At 39.9% G+C, this 18,466-nt stretch overlaps 1 protein-coding gene across 3 annotated transcripts in view; it reads right to left on the bottom strand.

Annotated features, from left to right (window-relative positions):
* The window catches only part of LOC127808852 (uncharacterized), a 61,390-nt gene extending 43,311 nt beyond the window's left edge, over positions 1-18,079 (bottom strand). For all 3 annotated transcript variants that reach the window (XR_008024988.1, XR_008024989.1, XM_052347517.1), the window contains exons 1-3: positions 17,740-18,079; positions 17,564-17,606; positions 17,022-17,143 (exon numbers count right to left, since the gene is read on the bottom strand). Coding sequence is in view for 1 of the 3 variants with exons in the window: in XM_052347517.1 (XP_052203477.1) it covers positions 17,022-17,143; positions 17,564-17,606; positions 17,740-17,997 (423 nt within the window). In the remaining 2 variants the exon portion in view is untranslated. The remainder of the gene's footprint in view (positions 1-17,021; positions 17,144-17,563; positions 17,607-17,739) is intronic.
* Positions 18,080-18,466: the final 387 nt, after the last annotated feature.

Genomic DNA, 18,466 nt, shown 5'->3' with positions numbered 1-18,466 from the left:
TGAGCAAGGGCTCAAGGAACTTGCCAAACAAGGGATATTAGAGATAGGTCAGTCCCTAGACCTAGGCAAATCTGAATCCTGCATTTATGGGAAGGCAGCCAAGATTAAATTTAGCAAAACAGCCATCCACTCATCAAAGGCACCCCTAGATTACATTCATTCAGACCTATGGGGCCCAGCTCAAACCATGACTCATGGGGGCTCCTGATACTTCCTATCCATTATAGACGATTTCTCAAAAATGCTTTGGGTATATGTTCTAAAGTCTAAGGATAATACCTTTGAATCCTTTAAGACTTGGAGGAAAATGGTAGAAAATCAAGTTAGCAGAAAAGTAAAAGTTATTAGGACTGATAATGGGCTAGAGTTTTGCAATAGGGACTTTGATCAAATGTGTAAGGAGGGAGGCATAGTTAGACATTTAACAACCCCCGAAAACCCTAAATAAAACGGGTTGGCTGAGAGGATGAACCGCACCTTGCTAGAGAGAGTAAGATGTATGCTCTTTCATGCAAATTTGCCAAAAGCATTTCGGGGTGAGGCTGTCTACAGCAGCCCATATCATTAATAGATCACCCTCTACAGCCATTAACTTCCAAACTCCATATGAAATGTGGACAGAACACAAACCGAGCCTATCACACCTTAAAATCATTGGATGTTTAGCATACGCCCATGTGAAACAAGGGAAACTAGAGCCAAGAGCCAAGAAATGCCTATTTATAAGTTATCCCTTAGGTGTTAAGGGTTATAAGCTCTGGAATCTAGAGTTAGATGGTCCTAGGACTATAATCACAAGAGATGTGACATTTGATGAGTCTTCTACCATTAAGTTTAGCAACCTTAAATCTCAGCATAGTCTAGAAAAGGATAAAGAAGCTGTCCAAGTTGAAATCACAGGTGTTAGCCCAAAAGATACCCCAGAACAATCTGAAACTGCATACGAGTTTCAAGAAAGTAACCTTGAAAATGATCAGACTATTGATCAAGCCCCAAAACCTTCCCATCATGATGAAGATGAGGAAGACAGTGATGCAGATTCCAGCTTAGGTGATAAACCAAATTTGGACAGATATAGTGTTGCTAGGGATAGGCAACCTAGGGTCCGAAAACCTCCCAAGAGATTCGGTTATTCTAATCTGGTAGCTTATGCATTTACCAGTGCAATCGAAATAGGAAGGGAAGAACCTCTCACTTTTGAAGAGGCAATGTCTTCTAAGGATGCTGGAAAATGGCAAGAAGCCATGAAGTCTAAAATAGATTCTTTAAATAAGAATCAGACTTGGGAATTGGTTGAAAAACCAAAGGGGCAGCGCATAGTAGGCTGCAAGTGGCTGTTTAAAATCAAGGAAGGGGTAGGAATGAACCCTAAACCTAGGTACAAGGCTAGGCTAGTTGCTAGGGGGTTTACCCAAGTTCAAGGTATTGATTTTAATGAAGTTTTCTCTCCTGTTGTGAGGCATACATCTATAAGGGTTCTTTTAGCCATAACAGCCCACTTAAATCTGATTTTAGAGCAGATGGATGTTACCACTGCTTTCCTCCATGGGGACTTAGAAGAGAAGATTCTAATGGATCAACCTAAGGGTTTTGAAGCTAAAGGAGAGGTGGAGAAGGTATGTTTGCTTAAGAAGTCCTTATATGGACTTAAGCAGTCCCCAAGGCAATGGTACCGAAAATTTGACACAGTTATGATTAACCAAGGGTATTTGAGAAGTTCCTATGATAGTTGTGTGTATTATAAGCATGTTTCCCCTAACATTTCAGTGTATTTACTCCTATATGTGGATGACATGCTCATTGCAAGTCAATCCCATCAAGAAATCCAGCTTTTAAAACAAAGATTAAAAGCTGAATTTGAAATGAAAGAATTAGGTGAAGCTAGAAAAATTCTAGGAATAGAAATTTCTAGAGACACTCAACATAGGAAGATACACCTATCTCAAAAGTCCTATTTAGCCAAGGTTTTATCCAAGTTTAAAATGTCAAATGCAAAGGCAGTTGGTGTGCCTTTTGCACCTCATTTTAAATTGTCTTTAGACCAGTCCCCTAAAAGTGAGGAAGATAGGAAGGAAATGAGCCATATCCCATACTCTAGTGCGGTAGGAAGCCTAATGTATAGTATGGTATGTACTCGGCCAAATTTAGCTCATCCTATGAGTGTTGTGAGCCGGTTTATGGCAAATCCAGGGAAAGTTCAGTGGAATGCAGTGAAATGGATGCTTAAATATCTAGCTGGAACCCTAAATCATGTCCTACCATATGGTGGTGCTAAGGTAGGAGTTCAACCTAGTATTCTAGGTTATTCAGATGCAGATTATGCTGCTGATATAGACAAGAGGAGGTCCACATCTTGTTGGATATTTAGATTATGGAACTCTACAATTAGTTGGAAATCAAGTCTCCAACATGTTGTAGCTTTGTTTACAACCGAGGCAGAATATATAGCCCTTTCGGAAGCTTTTAAAGAGGCTATATGGCTTAAGGGTTTAGTTAGTGAACTCCTAGGTTTAGATGTTAAAGCAACCTTGCTATGTGACAGTCAAAGTGCCATACATTTATCTAAAAATAAGGCTCACCATGAAAGGACAAAGCACATAGATGTTAGATTTCATTTTATAAGAGAAATGATTGAAAATAAATCCGTTTTCTTATCCAAAGTGGCAGGTGAAAATAATGCAGCAGATATGTTTACAAAATCAGTTCCAACAGCCAAGCTTCATCATTGTTTGAAGATTCTTCAGCTGGGGCAAGCAGGAAACTGAAGTTTGTTGGATTTGGGAGAAGCCTAATCAAGTCAAATGGGTGGAGAATTTGTTAAAGCATTTGTTCTAGATTAGGGCTTGTAATGATAGGGATATTTTTCATGTAATGTTTCTGCTGTGTTTCTAGAAGGTTTTTATTATTTTTCTAGGGCTGACCAAGTTGGTTGTAATTGCCAGTTTTGGGCAGTCGGTCAGGAGGCTTTTCTCTGTTTAGTTTCTTATATATAAAGGCGGAGGGGAAGGCTTTTAGGGGTGGCTTTCTTTCTCGGATTAGTGATCTGTCTTGGGATAAGATTGAGCAGTGAGAAAGAGTGTATATTTTTCTTGTATCAACTCTATATAGCTTTCAGGTTTATGGGCTAGGTGAGAGTTGAGTTTGAGTGCTTTGTAATCTTGTATTAACATTCAAGATAGTGGAGAAATTAGGGGCGAAAGCCAAACTGGATGTAAGTCTTCTTTGAGACCGAACCAAGGTAAATTCTTGTGTGTTGTGTGGTTCTTGATTTGTTTTCTGATTGCTGGTCATTTGCGAATTAAGGAGAGATTTCATTTGAGTGTTTGAGTGATCATATAAAGGGTGAGATCTAGGTTAACACCTAGCATACAAAATGGATTGTGCGGTCTGATGCAGTCACTAATCAAGACTCAGCCCAAGGCCAACCCAACCAAATCGAAACAATATCACCAGAATAGTAGCGTCAGAATAGTATTTTAATACTTCATATGATTTAGGATTCTACTTCATGTTTCTACTTAATTTAGGATTCTACTTCATGTTTGATTAAGGTTTTATTTTTATTAGAATTCTAATTGACTTTTACTTATGATTTATTTCTATTAGAATTTTAGTTGGATTTTGTTTACAAATATTAGATGGATTTGGATTAGCCAAATACTATAAATATGCCTAAGATCTAGAGTTTGTAATTAAGTTTTTCTCAATACAAATTTAAGTATCTTATTTGGGTTTTCTTAGCAAAATAATCTTGTTTTTACGTCTTCTTGAAAGCCAAGGTTCAGCCATTGAAATTTGTTCTTTCAAGGGTTTATTTTGGTGTGTTTTCTTTATACTCGTGCTACACACTGCGTCAGGTGGTATTAGAGCGGTTCATCAACCAATCAGATAGTCAATCTTGAAAGTAACAGTAGTCTCATGACGATGATCAGGGGCTGCCCGCGGTTTGGAGAGCAATCGAAGAACAACGAAAAATAACTCGTACAATGCAGCAGCAATTGGAGCGAATCAGCAACCAATTGGGCGTTTTACAACGAGTTAAGGATAATCAGAACCGAACTAATGGCGTGAATCAAGCCGGCTACATTAAACTGGGAAGACCAACCATTAATTCTATCCTCATTAATCGCGACAATGAGAATGATCTTAGTCGTATGATAGTCAACCCTAGTCGTAAAGGGGTTAGGAGGAATGCGTAGCAACACAACCATTGGGGAAACAATGAGTATAAACGAAAGAATGGCTTTTCGATGAGTTTGGAGCTTGATCTTGAACATTATGTTGTCCCAACAACCTCAACGTTTGCAAACTCAAGTCAGATTTATGCTGCTAACATGACAGAAACTCTAAGGTTATTGACTCATACTGGGGTATTTTCCAGTCCCGAGGGCTCAGGCATTATTTTGCAATCCAAGGATGGTGATGTTTTTTCTGATTGGCTTGCGACTGTAAAGAAGATGGAGACCATGGTAGCAAATCCTTCTACAATTTATTCAAGCTCTGGCATGGTTGAATCGAAGGCAATAGGAACATATTCACCTTTGCGATTGCAGAAGCAAGATGGTCACAAAGGTCTCTTTGTGGACAAGGGTGTTGGATCTCCCAGGCTAGTCAACTCAGGTAGTGCAACTGCTTTTGATATTAATCTGAAATTAGATTCCGAAACTAAGAATGCTGTAACAGTTGTTGCTATAGCTGATCAAGTGCTTAGACTAGAGGAAGATTCAAACATCAATATTTTAAGTGATTGAGAGACTGTTGGTAGTCATGGAATAAGCATTTATTCGAAACAGTTGCAAAAGAATGCTTCTCTAGGCAAGAAAAATCTACAAATGAATTCGGAAGCTGTTGAGGAGTCAAAATCAAGAAAGCTAATGAAACTGGAGGACTTGTGATAAGATCTACCAGATTAGAGAAGCGCTCAAGATGGAATGTTCAACGTCCTCAATCTAACAGTAATAATACAATGGAGGCAGAAGGCAACAAACATGGCGATGATTGGATCCATGCCAACGAAGATAAGCCTAAGAGGGGGAGGAGTGTCTTTGCTCATGCTCTCTTAGCAAAAAAGTTCAAGCGGTTCAAGAAGATGCCAAGCAAAAGTTGCACAAATAAGAAGTACAAGGCGATAGCTGACAAGCATAGGAAGCACAAGGTATTTGAGATTCGAGATGAAGTCATGATATTCTTGAAAAAGGAACGGATTCCAGCAGGACAACAGAACAAGCTCAAGCCAAAGAAGTATGATCCTTACAAGATTACAAAGAAGATCAATGATAATGCTTATGTTGTGGATTTGCCTAATCATATGGGTATTTCCAAACATTCAATGTGGCTAATCTCTCTTTGTACTTACCAGACGTGGATTTGTCCTACCCGAATCAAAATTCGAGGTCAAATTTTTTCTCAAGTGGAGGTGAATGATGCGATCACCAATCAAGACTCGACCCAAAGCCAACCCAACCAAATCGGAACAGTATCGCCAAAATAGTATTTTAATACTTCATATGATTTAGGATTCTATTTCATGATTCTACTTGATTTAGGATTTTACTTCATGTTTCTACTTGATTTAGGATTTTACTTCATGTTTCTACTTGATTTAGGATTCTACTTTATATTTGATTAAGATTTTTTTTTTATTAGAATTCTAGTTAACTTTTACTTAGGATTTATTTCTACTAGAATTTTACTTGGATTTTGTTTACAAATATTAGATGAATTTGGATTAGCCAAAATACTATAAATATGCCTAGGATCTAGAGTTTGTAATCAAGTTTTTCTAAATACAAATTTAAGTAACATATTTGGGTTTTCTTAGCAAAACAATCTTGTTTTGCATTTTCATAAAAGCCAAGTTTCTGCCATTGAAGTTTGTTCTTTCAAGGGTTTATTTTGGTGTGTTTTCTTCACACTCGCGCTACGCGCTGCGTCACGGTCGATTAGGCCATAATCAGCCCAAGCGTTTCATGCGTCCAACCACTCCTTCCCAGTGTTCTAAAAATCGGCCTAGGTGGCCGCTGAGGTGCCAGGATTATGGCCTAATCGGTACTCAGCGGCACTTAATGGGCAACACCCGGGGTTCACCATGCCCCAAATGGAAATTCCTATCTTCGAGGGGGTCAACCCCCGGTGGTGGATAAGGAAATGTGAGAGGGTCTTCGTGTGGAACAATATACCAGTGAGGTAGCGAGTAACACTCGCTGCAACCTACTTTAATGAGGTTGTTGATGCCTGGTTCCAGGGGTGTGTAAGCATGTAGAACGAATTCACCTGGGATGAGTTTGTGGCCAAATTATGTGAAAGATTTGGAGAAAGAAATAGGGTAGACACCATTGAGGAGTTCAACAAGCTAAAACAAGCTGGAAGTGTAGAAATGTACTTAAAGAGATTTGAGGAATTGAAGTCCTATATGACTCAAGAAAACCCACACCTTACTGAAGCTTATTTCGTATCAAGCTTCTTGAGTGGGCTTAGCAAGGACATAAGGCCAATGGTAAAGATAATTAGGCCCCAAACCGTAGAACAAGCGGCTGAAAATGCAAGGTTACAAGAAATGATTGTAGAAGCACTTATGAAAAAGCATAGGCAACAACACAAGGGGTTAACGGTGGGATCAGCCAATGGGGGAGTCAAGTATGTTAACAGAGAAGTTGGCAAGAGTAGAGGAAGTACGAAACAGGGGACAAGGCCTAACACAGTGCCTTATGGGGAGTAATTAAGAGAGCAAAGAAGATTGGCCTACCTTTGTTTTAGATGTGGGGATAAGTACCAATTCGGGCATCAATGTAGGAGGCAAATTTTATTACTGGAAGGAGAAGAGGAGGATGAAGCTAAGAGGTCAAAAGAGGAAGTAGTAGAGAGTGGTGAATCAAAAGAAGAAAACAATGGAGAAATTTCATTGCATGCACTCAAAAGAATGACTAACAACAAGATAATTAAGGTAGCAGGGAGTATGAAGAATCATAACTTATTGATCCTAATAGATAGTGGAAGCACACATAGCTTCCTTGATGAAGGGACAACTAAGAGGCTAAAATGCCTGCTTCAGGGAACTCAACCCCTAAGTGTAATAGTAGCAAATAGCAATAGGGTGCTTAGCAAATCAGTAGGCCACGAGTTTACGTGGGAGATGCAAGGAGAGAAATTTGAGGCGGATTTAAGGCTACTACAATTAGGGGGATGTGATGTGGTGTTGGGGGGGTAAGCCCCATCAATTTTGACTTCAATAGAATGAAGGTTTCCTTTGACAAGGGAGGAAGGAAAATGACACTAATTGGGGAAAGGGAAGCAAGATCCTGCAAGATGATTTCGGGAAAAAAATTGCACAAAATGCTCGAGAACAAATGGTGTCAATTGTCCCAATTGTTCTTATTGGTGGCTGTGGGGGAAGGTTCACTTATGACAATGGAGGGAGGGCTCGAGAAAGAGCTGCAAGGGGAGGTGCACTTGATAGTCACATCTCAGCCCCGAAAGCTTGACCAAGTACATTCTCAGCACCTAATTGATGAACTGTTGGATAATTACAAGGACTTATTTGTTGAACCCACAACCTCACCTCCTACCCAAACCTTTGATCACTCCTTAAACCTGAAGCCTAATGCTGAACCCATCAACATCAGGTCCTATAGGTACTCCCCAACCCAGAAAACCGAAATTGAAAAGATGGTGAAGGATATGTTAAACCAATCTTTTATAAGACATAGCCAAAGCCCTTTTGCCTCGCCAATCCTCCTAGTTAAAAAGAAAGATAGATCTTGACGTTTTTGTATTGACTACCGTAAATTGAATACCTTGACCATTAAAGATAAATTCCCTATACCCTTAGTAGAGGACTTGACCTTAGGTCCGACTACCATCATATCAAAATGAAGCTCAAAGATGTCCATAAAACCGCTTTTAGGACACACCACAGCCATTTTGAATTTTTGGTGATGCCATTCGGGCTCACCAATGCCCCAACTATATTTCAATCCCTAATGAACCAGATTTTTTAGCCTTACCTAAGGAAATTTGTCCTGGTGTTCTTTGATGACATCCTTGCATATAACCCCACCTTGGACCAACATATATCTCATCTTAAAACCACCCTTGAGGTGCTTAGAGCTAACTAACTTTTCATCAAAAAGTCAAAATATGCATTTCAACAGAATCAAGTGAAGTATTTAGGGCATTTAATTTCTGGGGCAAGGGTTAGCACAGACCCTAAAAAGTGGAAGCCATGTTGGCTTGGCCCAAACCCACCATAGTGAGGGCCTTGAGAGGATTCCTTGGGCTAATGGGCTATTATCGTCGATTTGTTAAAGGATATGGGACCATAAGTAAACCTCTAACAGATCTCTTAAAAAAGGGAAGCTTTAGTTAGGGGCAGGAGGCTGAGACATCCTTTGAAAAGTTAAAGAAGGCAGTGGGTAAGGTTCTAGTTTTGGGGCTACTCGACTTTAGCCAACCATTTGTGGTAGAAATAGATGCTTGTGGGAGTGGCATTGGGGCGGTATTGTCCCAGAAAGGAAGACCCTTAGCCTTCTTAAGCCAAGCTCTAAGTGGTAGACATATGGGCCTAAGTATATATGAAAATGAATTCTTAGCAGTTTTGATGGCAGTGGATAAATGGCGTCATTACTTGGAATGAGGGAAATTTATAATTAAGGTAGATCATGAGAGTTTGAAATTTTTGTTACAACAAAAATTGCAAACTCAACTACAAAAGAAGGGGATGGCTAAATTAATGGGATTGGATTATTCAATACAATATCGGAAGGGCAAGGAGAATGTGGCAGCAGATGCCCTCTCAAGGTGTCAAGAGGATGAGAATTTGGCAGCCATTACCATGATAGTACCGGAGTGGTGTAAGGAAGTGGTGGATAGTTATGAAGGGGATGAGAGGGTGCAGGAACCCATACAAGGACTGGCTGTGGGATCACAAGGAACTGGTGGTTATACTCTAAGAAATGGTGGTTACCAACCATCGGAGGGCAGGCTACAGCTGCCTCAATAGAAGAGTATTTGCAGCAAAGGAGGGAGGTACTTAGACAGCTCAAACAGGAATTGACTCGGCCCAAAATAGAATAAAGCAATATGCAGACTTGAGGAGAAGTGACAGAGAATTGGAGGTTGGGGAGAAGGTTTATTTGAGGCTGAGGCAACCCCATTTGAAGTCCATTACTCAAGGATCGGTTACTAAGCTAACCCCCCAGTATTTTGGTTCGTTCCCTATCATAGCTAAGGTTGGAAAGGTAGCCTACCAGTTGCAACTCCCAGAAGGATCCTAAATGCATCCCATCTTCCATGTGTCTCTCCTAAAAAGTCATCAGGAAAGGAGCAAGTCAATCCCGAGCTACCATCATTGTCTAAGGAAAAGAAAAGGGCAGAAGAACTAGAAGCAATATTGGATCGGAGGGTGATCCATAACCATGGGGTCCCTCTTATTCAGGTACTTGTCAAGTGGCAAGACGAGGACAAGGGGAGTAGCACCTCGAAATATTTGCCAAGCCTCCTTCAGCGATTCCCAAGGGCAGCCAACCTCCTCGGCATTTCTTGAGGACAATAAATGTTTCAAGGGAGGGGCAATTGTCACACATTATGGTCTTGGCGCGACATCGACCGTTTATTGGCAAATTTGAACTGCTTCTTAATCATTTCCTTTATGTTATATTGTTATGTTTTATTTACTTTATGCATTGGTATTAGTTTGGATATTACAGCTACAAGGGGATAGGATATTTTAAGGGGAGGTCCACGTGTAAAAGGGTCTGGAAAAAAAGACAAAAGAGTTGGTTATTGGGGGTGGGATCTGCTATGGCAACACCCTTGCTAGAGATTTATATACCCTAGACTCAACTTGTAACGGCACAAAATATCATAAACGAATTCTATCCTTTCTCTGTCATCTTCTCTCTGTTCTCTCTCTCTCTCTTCTTCCTCCCTTTCTAATCTCTCTTACCTTCTTCATCTTCTTCTAAGATTCCTGACCGACCTCTCTAATTCATATTGAATTAGAGAGCGGATTACATTATCACATTTGGGTTTGTGACATTAGGCCCCAATCTAAGTGACTTTAGGAACCCAAATTACTCAAGACAAGTCTAAGTCAATTTACTATATATTTACCAATAAGTGTATTCCCCTTAACTAGGAAGGGAGCCTCAAAGAATAACTAAAAGAAAAGACACACGCACGAACACGCGCACGTGCACACACACAGAGTATGCTGAAATATAGCTCTTTTATGTGGCAAGTATCAATTAGTTTACAAGCAAGTGGATTATTTATAGGCATCAGCCCCTTATACAAGATGATAAATTCCTGATGCAGGACAAGTAAATATGTAAAGTAGTGCTACCTACCCCTACGCAAGCACAGGAGAGCCCCAAGCATTGTGCTTGTCCCTTATCCTACCTACAAGCCTGGCATGTTGACGCAGCGTATAGCGCGAGTGTGAAGAAAACACACCAAAATAAACACTTGAAAGAGCAAACTTCAATGGCCGAAACTTGGCTTTCAAGAAGACGCAAAAACAAGACTGTTTTGCTAAGAAAACCCAAATAGGTTGTTGAAATTTGATTAAGAAAAACCTGATTACAATCTCTAGATCCTAGGTATATTTATAGTGTTTGGCTAATCCAAATCCATCTAATATTTGGAAAACAAAATCCAACTAAAATTCTAATAGAAATAAATCCTAAATAAAAGTCAACTAGAATCCTAATAAAAATAAAATTCTAATCAAACATGAAGTAGAATCCTAAATCAAGTAGAAACATGAAATAGAATCCTAAATCAAGTAGAAATATAAAATAGAATCCTAAATCAAGTAGAATTCTAAAACTTAAGAAGTATTAAAATAACATTATGGCACTACTATTTTGGTGATACTATTCCGGTTTAGTTGGGTCAGCCTTGGACCGAGTCTTGATTGGTGACCGCATCATTCACCTTCACTTGAAAAAAAATTCGACCTCGAATTTTGATCCTGTTTGGACAAATCCACATCCGATAAGTACGAAGAGAGATTAGCCACTTTGAATGTTTAGAAATACCCATATGATTAGGCAAATCCACCACATAAGCATTGTCATTGGTCTTCTTTGAATCTTGTAAGGACCATACTTCTTTGGCTTGAACTTGTTCTGCTTTCCTGCTGGAATTTGTTCATTCTTCAAGAATATCATGACTTCATCTCCAACCTCAAATACCTTGTGCTTCCTATGCTTGTCAGTTGTCGCCTTGTATTTCTTATTTGTGTAACTTTTGCTTGACATCTTCCTGAACCGCTTGAACTTTTCTGCTAAGGGAACATGAGCAAAGACATTCCTCCCCTTCTTAGCCATATCAACATTGGCATGGGTCCAATCATCGCCATGTTTGTTGCCTTCTGCCTCCATTGCATTATTACTGTTAGATTGAGGACGTTGAACCTTCCATCTTGAGCGCTTCTCTAATCTAGTAGATCTTATTGCCTTCGATTCAACCATGCCAGATCTTGAATAAACTGTAGAAGGATTTGCTACCATGACCTCCATCTCGTTTACAGTAGCAAGTCAATCAGAGGAAACACCACCATCATTGGGTTGCGAAGCAATGCTTGAGCCATCGGGACTAGAAAATACCCCAGTATGAGTCGATAACCTTGGAGTTTCTATCATGTTAGCAACATAAATCAGACCTGAGTTTGCAAACGTTAAGGTTGCTGGGACAACATAATCTTCGAAATCAAGCTCCACTTTAGAAGCTTTGGTTTGATTCTTTTCCACTATGGGTAACAAAGTATAACGCACACCTTCTTTCTCAAGCTGATATGTGTTCTTCCTACCCGAGTGCGTAGCATCCACATCAAATTGCCAAGGCCTCCCAAATAAAATATGGCAAGCATCCATATCAACAATATCACAATAGACTTCGTCGGAGTACTTACCAATAGAGAAAGGCACCCTGCAACGTTCATCCACATGTATGCCACCAACTTCTTTGATTCATCCAATCATGTAAGGGCTTGGATGTTTTTCAGGAGTTAACTGCATCTTTGCCACCACGTCTCTTTCTATAATGTTCTCCTGACTTCCACTATCAATAATCAACTCAAAGATTTTTCCTTTCACCGTACACCTTGTGCGAAAAAGCTTATGCCGTTGAGTAGTATCTTCATTCTTTTGAGATAGCATTAACTTCCTCACTACACAAATATATTGCCCATGTCCATAATCTTCTTCGTCATCCTCCCCATCAAGCCCGCAATATACTTCCTCTTCCTTTTCTACAATGTTAACTGTTTTCCTCCTTAGACAATCACTAGATCGATGCCCAACCTCATTGCACTTGAAACATTTTAAAAGAATAGGCTTTGCATAAGGATTAGGGGATATTGGAAGATTAGAAGTAGTACCTCGAATGTTTCCCCCCATTGTAGCCTTATTAGGGTTGATTGTATGGGGTGGATTTGAGGGTTGCGCTCCTTGAACCGACTTGCCTTTATCAAAAGCTGATTGTTTATTTCCATTCCCACTATACCGACGATAGTTGTCATTACGAGATCTCTCACTCAACATTAACTCAGCCTTTAAAGCTAAGTTCCTTGCTTCTTGCACACTCAGAACCATCTGAACCCCAATTTTATCATGAATAGCAGGCTTCAATCCATTCAAGTAACGAGCTGCTTGTTGATTGTCACTTTCTGACAATTGGTTTCTCTCCGCTAATCGTAAAAACTCAGAGGTATATTCATTCACACTCTTCATTCCCTGTGCACATCTTTGATAAGCTTCAAACATATATTGTTCATAGTCAGACGGCAAAAACCTACCTCTTAACAGTTGTTTCATTCGTCTCCATGTCTGAATTGGTTGTCGGCCTTCCCTCGATCTCGTTTCTCTTAATCACTCCCACCAAACAGATGCACCGCCCTTCAATCTGTAAGCCACTAACTTTACTTGTCGTTCATCTGGGATCTCCATGTATTCGAAAAAACGGTCAACCTTAGTGATCCAATCCAGGAACCCCTCAATATCAAGATCTCCACTAAAGGTGGGAATATCAACTTTTAGTTTATACTCATCATTGCCCCAGTGGTTGTGCTGATGCGCATTCCTCCTAACCCCTCTACCACCAGGGTTAGCTATTGCTCGACCAAAATCATCCTCTTCATCGCTATCTTCAATCATTGGTCTTCTAGGATTAACAAGGACATGATTAATGGGTGGTCTTCCCGCTCCGGCTTGATTCACCCCATTATTCAGGTTCCTGTCATCATCAACTCGTAGTAAGGTACCCAATTGGTTGCTATGTTGCTCCAATCGTTGCTGGATAGTACGAGTTACTTCCCGCTGTTCTTCGATTGCTCTCCAAACTGCGGACAACCCCTAATCATCGTCACGAGGCTGGTTGCTACCGTTACCTTCAAGATTGGCCATCTGATTGGTTGATTAACCGCTTTGATACCACCTGACGCAGCGTGTAGCGCGAGTGTGAAGAAAACACACCAAAATAAACACTTGAAAGAGCAAACTTCAATGGCCGAAGCTTGGCTTTCAAGAAGACGCAAAAACAAGACTGTTTTGCTAAGAAAACCCAAATAGGTTGTTGAAATTTGATTAAGAAAAACTTGATTACAATCTCTAGATCCTAGGTATATTTATAGTGTTTGGCTAATCCAAATCCATCTAATATTTGAAAAACAAAATCCAACTAAAATTCTAATAGAAATAAATCCTAAATAAAAGTCAACTAGAATCCTAATAAAAATAAAATTCTAATCAAACATGAAGTAGAATCCTAAATCAAGTAGAAACATGAAATAGAATCCTAAATCAAGTAGAAATATAAAATAGAATCCTAAATCAAGTAGAATTCTAAAACTTAAGAAGTATTAAAATAACATTATGGCACTACTATTTTGGTGATACTATTCCGATTTAGTTGGGTCAGCCTTGGGCCGAGTCTTGATTGGTGACCGCATCACATGTAGTTTGATGATCTTTGTAAAACTCTATATGAATTAGTTTTTGGTGATGACCAATTACCAAATGCAAGATATGCCTTAGACATCTTCCTTTATACAGACAAGTGTAACTCCCAAACTTCAAAAAAAGCATAAAACAAATTGTTGTACAAAGTCCAAGATCATTCATAATATCTATGTAACCATCTCTAACCTAGAAGATATTAGAATTTTGAAATCTTCAGGGAACACAAGGTTGTAGATCTTTAACTTTTCTTTTCAACAGAATAATAATATGTTCAATCACGTATTAAAGTGCAAATCCTTGGCCAGAACACTGAAGCTGTCTCAAATTCAGTGTTTCACTCCATTTTCTTGAAGCTTTCTCCTAGCCAGCCAAGCACCATACAATTGTATTGCAATCCAAATTCCTAAGATTCTAAAGGCACAAAACTTTACTACAGTGTTTTCATAACAAATTACAAACACTAAGTATGAACATAAATCAGTGGGCAGTTAAACGGATGGGTAACTAGTAAAGTTAAACGGGTAGTTAAAATCAATGGGTAGTTAAACGGATTCTTCCCTGGTGGTCGAGACCTTAGGCAAGGGGACCCTCTATCTCCTTATCTCTTCGTCCTTGTGATGCAGATCCTGCATGGCATTGTTAGCCACCAGACAAGGTCTCCAGATTTTCAGTTTCACTAGAAATGTGAGCAGACTCGGCTAGTGATGCTCATGTTTGCAGACGATCTCCTTTTGTTCTCCCATGGCGATCCTGCTTCGATGGGTATCTTGAAATCTTGCTTGGAGAGATTTTCTAGTTTGTTTGGCCTCAAGGCCAATGCCTTAAAAAGCAGTTGCTTCGTCTCTTGTAGAGATGAGTCCTTAAGGGAGAATATTTTGACTGTTGCGGGTTTCCAGAGAGGTGTGTTGCCTATGCGATACTTAGGGATGCCTCTTCTTTCGACCAAGTTATCTTATGGGGATTGCCGGCCTATCATTGATCAGGTTAAGAATAAGATTTGCTCTTGGCGGAGTAGGTTGCTGTCCTTTGGGGGTCGCCTTCAGTTAGCTCATCATGTTCTTTCCACTATCTATGTGTATTGGGCATCTATGTTTATTTTGCCGAAATAGGTGATCCATGAGATTGAGCAATCAAATTCGTAATTTCTTATGGAGTGGTGATAACGCTAACCCCCATAGAGCTAAAGTGGCTTGGCAGGAGATATGTTGCCCCAAGGTGCAAGGGGGTCTGGGTCTCAAGCCTTTCTGTCTGGAATCAAGCCCTTGTCGCCAAGCTAATCTAGCATTTGCTCTCAGGCAATGGGGAGTCTTTCTAGGTGAAGTGGGTGCATACCTATCGAGTTAAGGGGGCGTGTTTCTGGCTCTTTAAAGTGTCGTACACTTGTCCATGGTACTGGAGGAAGACGCTCTCGCTCAGGGGAGTTGTGCATCCTAGAGTGGGGTGCAAAATTGGGGACGGTCGTAACGTGTTCCTTTGGCATGATCAATGGCACCCTTTGGGTGTACTCATTAATCGTTTCTCTCGCCAATTGCCTCGACAATTAGGCATCCATACCTTGGCCAAAGTCTCTGATTTCATTGAGAATGGCTCTTGGAATTGGCCTGACCTTTTCCCTTGTCTGGCGTACGATCTTATTAGGAATCACCTTCCTAGTCTCCCCTACGTTCAACGCCGAGACGAGAATTCTTGGCTCCCAGCTGCGAACAGTATTTTTTCAGTTAGGGCTGCTCTTAAGGACTTCCAAGATCAGCGCCCCTGGGTCCATTGGCATAGGCTCATGTGGTCGTCAGAGTGTATTCTAGCTCAGAGTGTATTCTAGCTCATGTGGTCGTCAGAGTCCATTGGCATAGGCCCAAGTTCTCCCTCCCCATTGAGTTGCTGCTTGCTTGTTGCTGAAGGTTGGCTTTTGTGATCTTGTTCAGCGCCAATCCCTTCGGTGCCTTGTGTTTGATGCTGCCTCTCCAGTTGGGGCTCGCTTCGTTTGCAGTTTTCATGCTCGTGATTAGTACGACAGTCAGCAGGCTTGTTCTTCCGTGATGGACTGTTGCTTTCGATCACTTCCAGGCTTTTGTTTATTTTCTGTACATATTGTCTTTTATTTTGCTTCTTCCTATGTTTTTCTTATTTTTAGCTTATTTTTCTTCTTTTGGCCCAGTGGGTGATCGTTGTTATGTTCATGCCCCTAGTTTTTTGTCGGTCTGGGGTATGCCTTGGCATTGGCTTGTAGCCGTTTCAGCTTTGATTTGTATTCTATGAATCTCTCACTTATAGAAAAAAACCTTTTCCATTAGTACTTTATTCATGCCAATAATAAAGCTTCCATGTATTGAGTCACCCTACTCCTTCATTGGTATATTATTGCAAAGTCTATTTTGCTTCCATGGATGAACAAAAGTGGAACATGTAGAATAAATATGTTAACATATTAAGTTAAATTAAGCTGAAATAGATATTAAACAATATATTTTATGAAATTACTGAATGAGCTGAAGAATATAACTGAAATGTTATATTTTTTGTGTGAATTTGTTATAACAAAAACAATAAAAGGAAATTGTGCATCAAACATGACTAAGAACTAGTCTCAGGGAAACATGGAGTATATTCATTTTGCACAAAGGACTTCCCCCATGTTATGATCCCTTTTACAAATGATAATTAGTGATTTTGAAGAAAGGCAATTCAAGGAGGTGAACCCCAGAAATTGGAAAACTTGAATTAGATATTGATGTATTTGTAATCTTGTGAGGCTTATTTGCTTGAAACCTAATGCATATTCAAAATTGTATATATTGTACTTGGTAAATTGACTACGTTATAATGAGATAGCGCACGGTAAATTTACTTCCAAAGTACATACTTGCCCCCTCATGCAAAGAGAGGTGTAGCTATCAAGACATATACAAACTGTAGAAACATAGACATAGACATCATCTTACAAATATTTTGACACTTCCAACTTGTCTGTTCTTCTGCTCGTATTTTCAGAATGTTTTTCCAGGCATTTTCCAAGGTAGCAGAAATAACATAAAATAAATTTTATGCAATGCAAGCCAATACCTTTTCATCCATCTCAAAACCAGATGCCAGTACTTTGACCCCATCCAATGCAAGGCAACAAGAGAACCCATGAGTAGGAAGAGGTCTGTGTTCTTTTGCACAAGAAAGCACGCATTGAGGACCTGAGAACTCATAATTAGAAATTAAACTCAATGTCTTAGATATGAACATCAATAACTTGTTTTTTTCTATGACCAAATTGCAGAATCACGGTCGCATATACCGTGATAACATGAAAATGTTGTCCACTCAGACAACTAAAATTCCCATCTAAAGTCAGTTGTCCATTTTAATTTATGTTTCTGCACCAAATTGACAAGAGAGGACCACCCATATGAATAAGAAATTATATCCCAAGCTTAAATAATAAAACAATTGACTGGAATCCATGGAGATTTTTTAGACTAACCAGCCCATACATACGAAAATTGCAAGCGGCTAAAATCGGTTATTGCAATATTAAGAACTCATACACACATTCACTTTAACGAAACAGAAGTTCACTAGTATATAGAAAATCAGCGAGCAGACTGGAAGGGTACCAAGCAAACGACAGCCCTTTTTCTGGAGATCGTCGAACTTTTCCTGCAAGGAAAAAAGAACGCGAGTTGTAGAGAGAGAACTTAATGGGAAATTAAACTGGAACTGGAAAATTGGACTGAAATAACTGGAATTGAAGGGAGTAGAATTGAAGGAACAGATGGACGAGCGGGATTACGTGTTGGTTGGAGGAGATGACATGGAAATCGTTGGGGCCGTTTCTGGAAGGGTCGCAGCAGAGGAAAACGTCGGCGCCATTGTGCTTGAGAGCGTCGTGAAGGGTGTCGAAGATCTCCGGCGGAACCAGGCTCCGGGACAGGAACACGTTCGATCCTTTGAACGTCTTCGACATCATCATCATGATGTTGGGGAGAGAGAGAGACGCTAGGTTTTGTATTTGGAAAGAGGAAGATGGAAGCGGGAAGCGCAAGCGCATCAAATTCCCCACTTTGCATCCCTATGCCATTTACCCGGAAAAACAACACACAAGGGCAAGTGGAGACTGAAGACTAGCCATTGGAGCGTTGGCACAATTCCTAACACATTTATTTACTATAGCGAATTTCATCACATCAATATAAAATAAGAATAATGCTTAGATACATGATTTTTTGTACCTCTTGAATTATATAAGAGAGTATTATGATCAAAATATCCCTCACCTCATATCAGAACCGGTCCTGTCCTAGGGCTATCAGGGTCCAGCCCAAGGCCCACAATTGAGGGGGGCCCAAATTTTTTTTAAGGTATATGTATATGGGTATAAAAAATTAATAAAAGAAATCTTATCAAAATAAAATTTCATTGCTAAATGGCACACTTAAAAAAAATTTGCCCAGGGCCCTAAAACACCTAGGACTGGCTCTGCCTCACATGCACCTCACGCGCCTCTATACGCTTCACGA

The sequence above is a fragment of the Diospyros lotus genome, chromosome 8 (genome assembly GCF_014633365.1).
Source record: "Diospyros lotus cultivar Yz01 chromosome 8, ASM1463336v1, whole genome shotgun sequence".
NCBI lineage: Eukaryota > Viridiplantae > Streptophyta > Magnoliopsida > Ericales > Ebenaceae > Diospyros > Diospyros lotus.
Note: the sequence above shows the minus strand (reverse complement) of the source record. Positions and strands in the feature narration are given on the sequence as shown.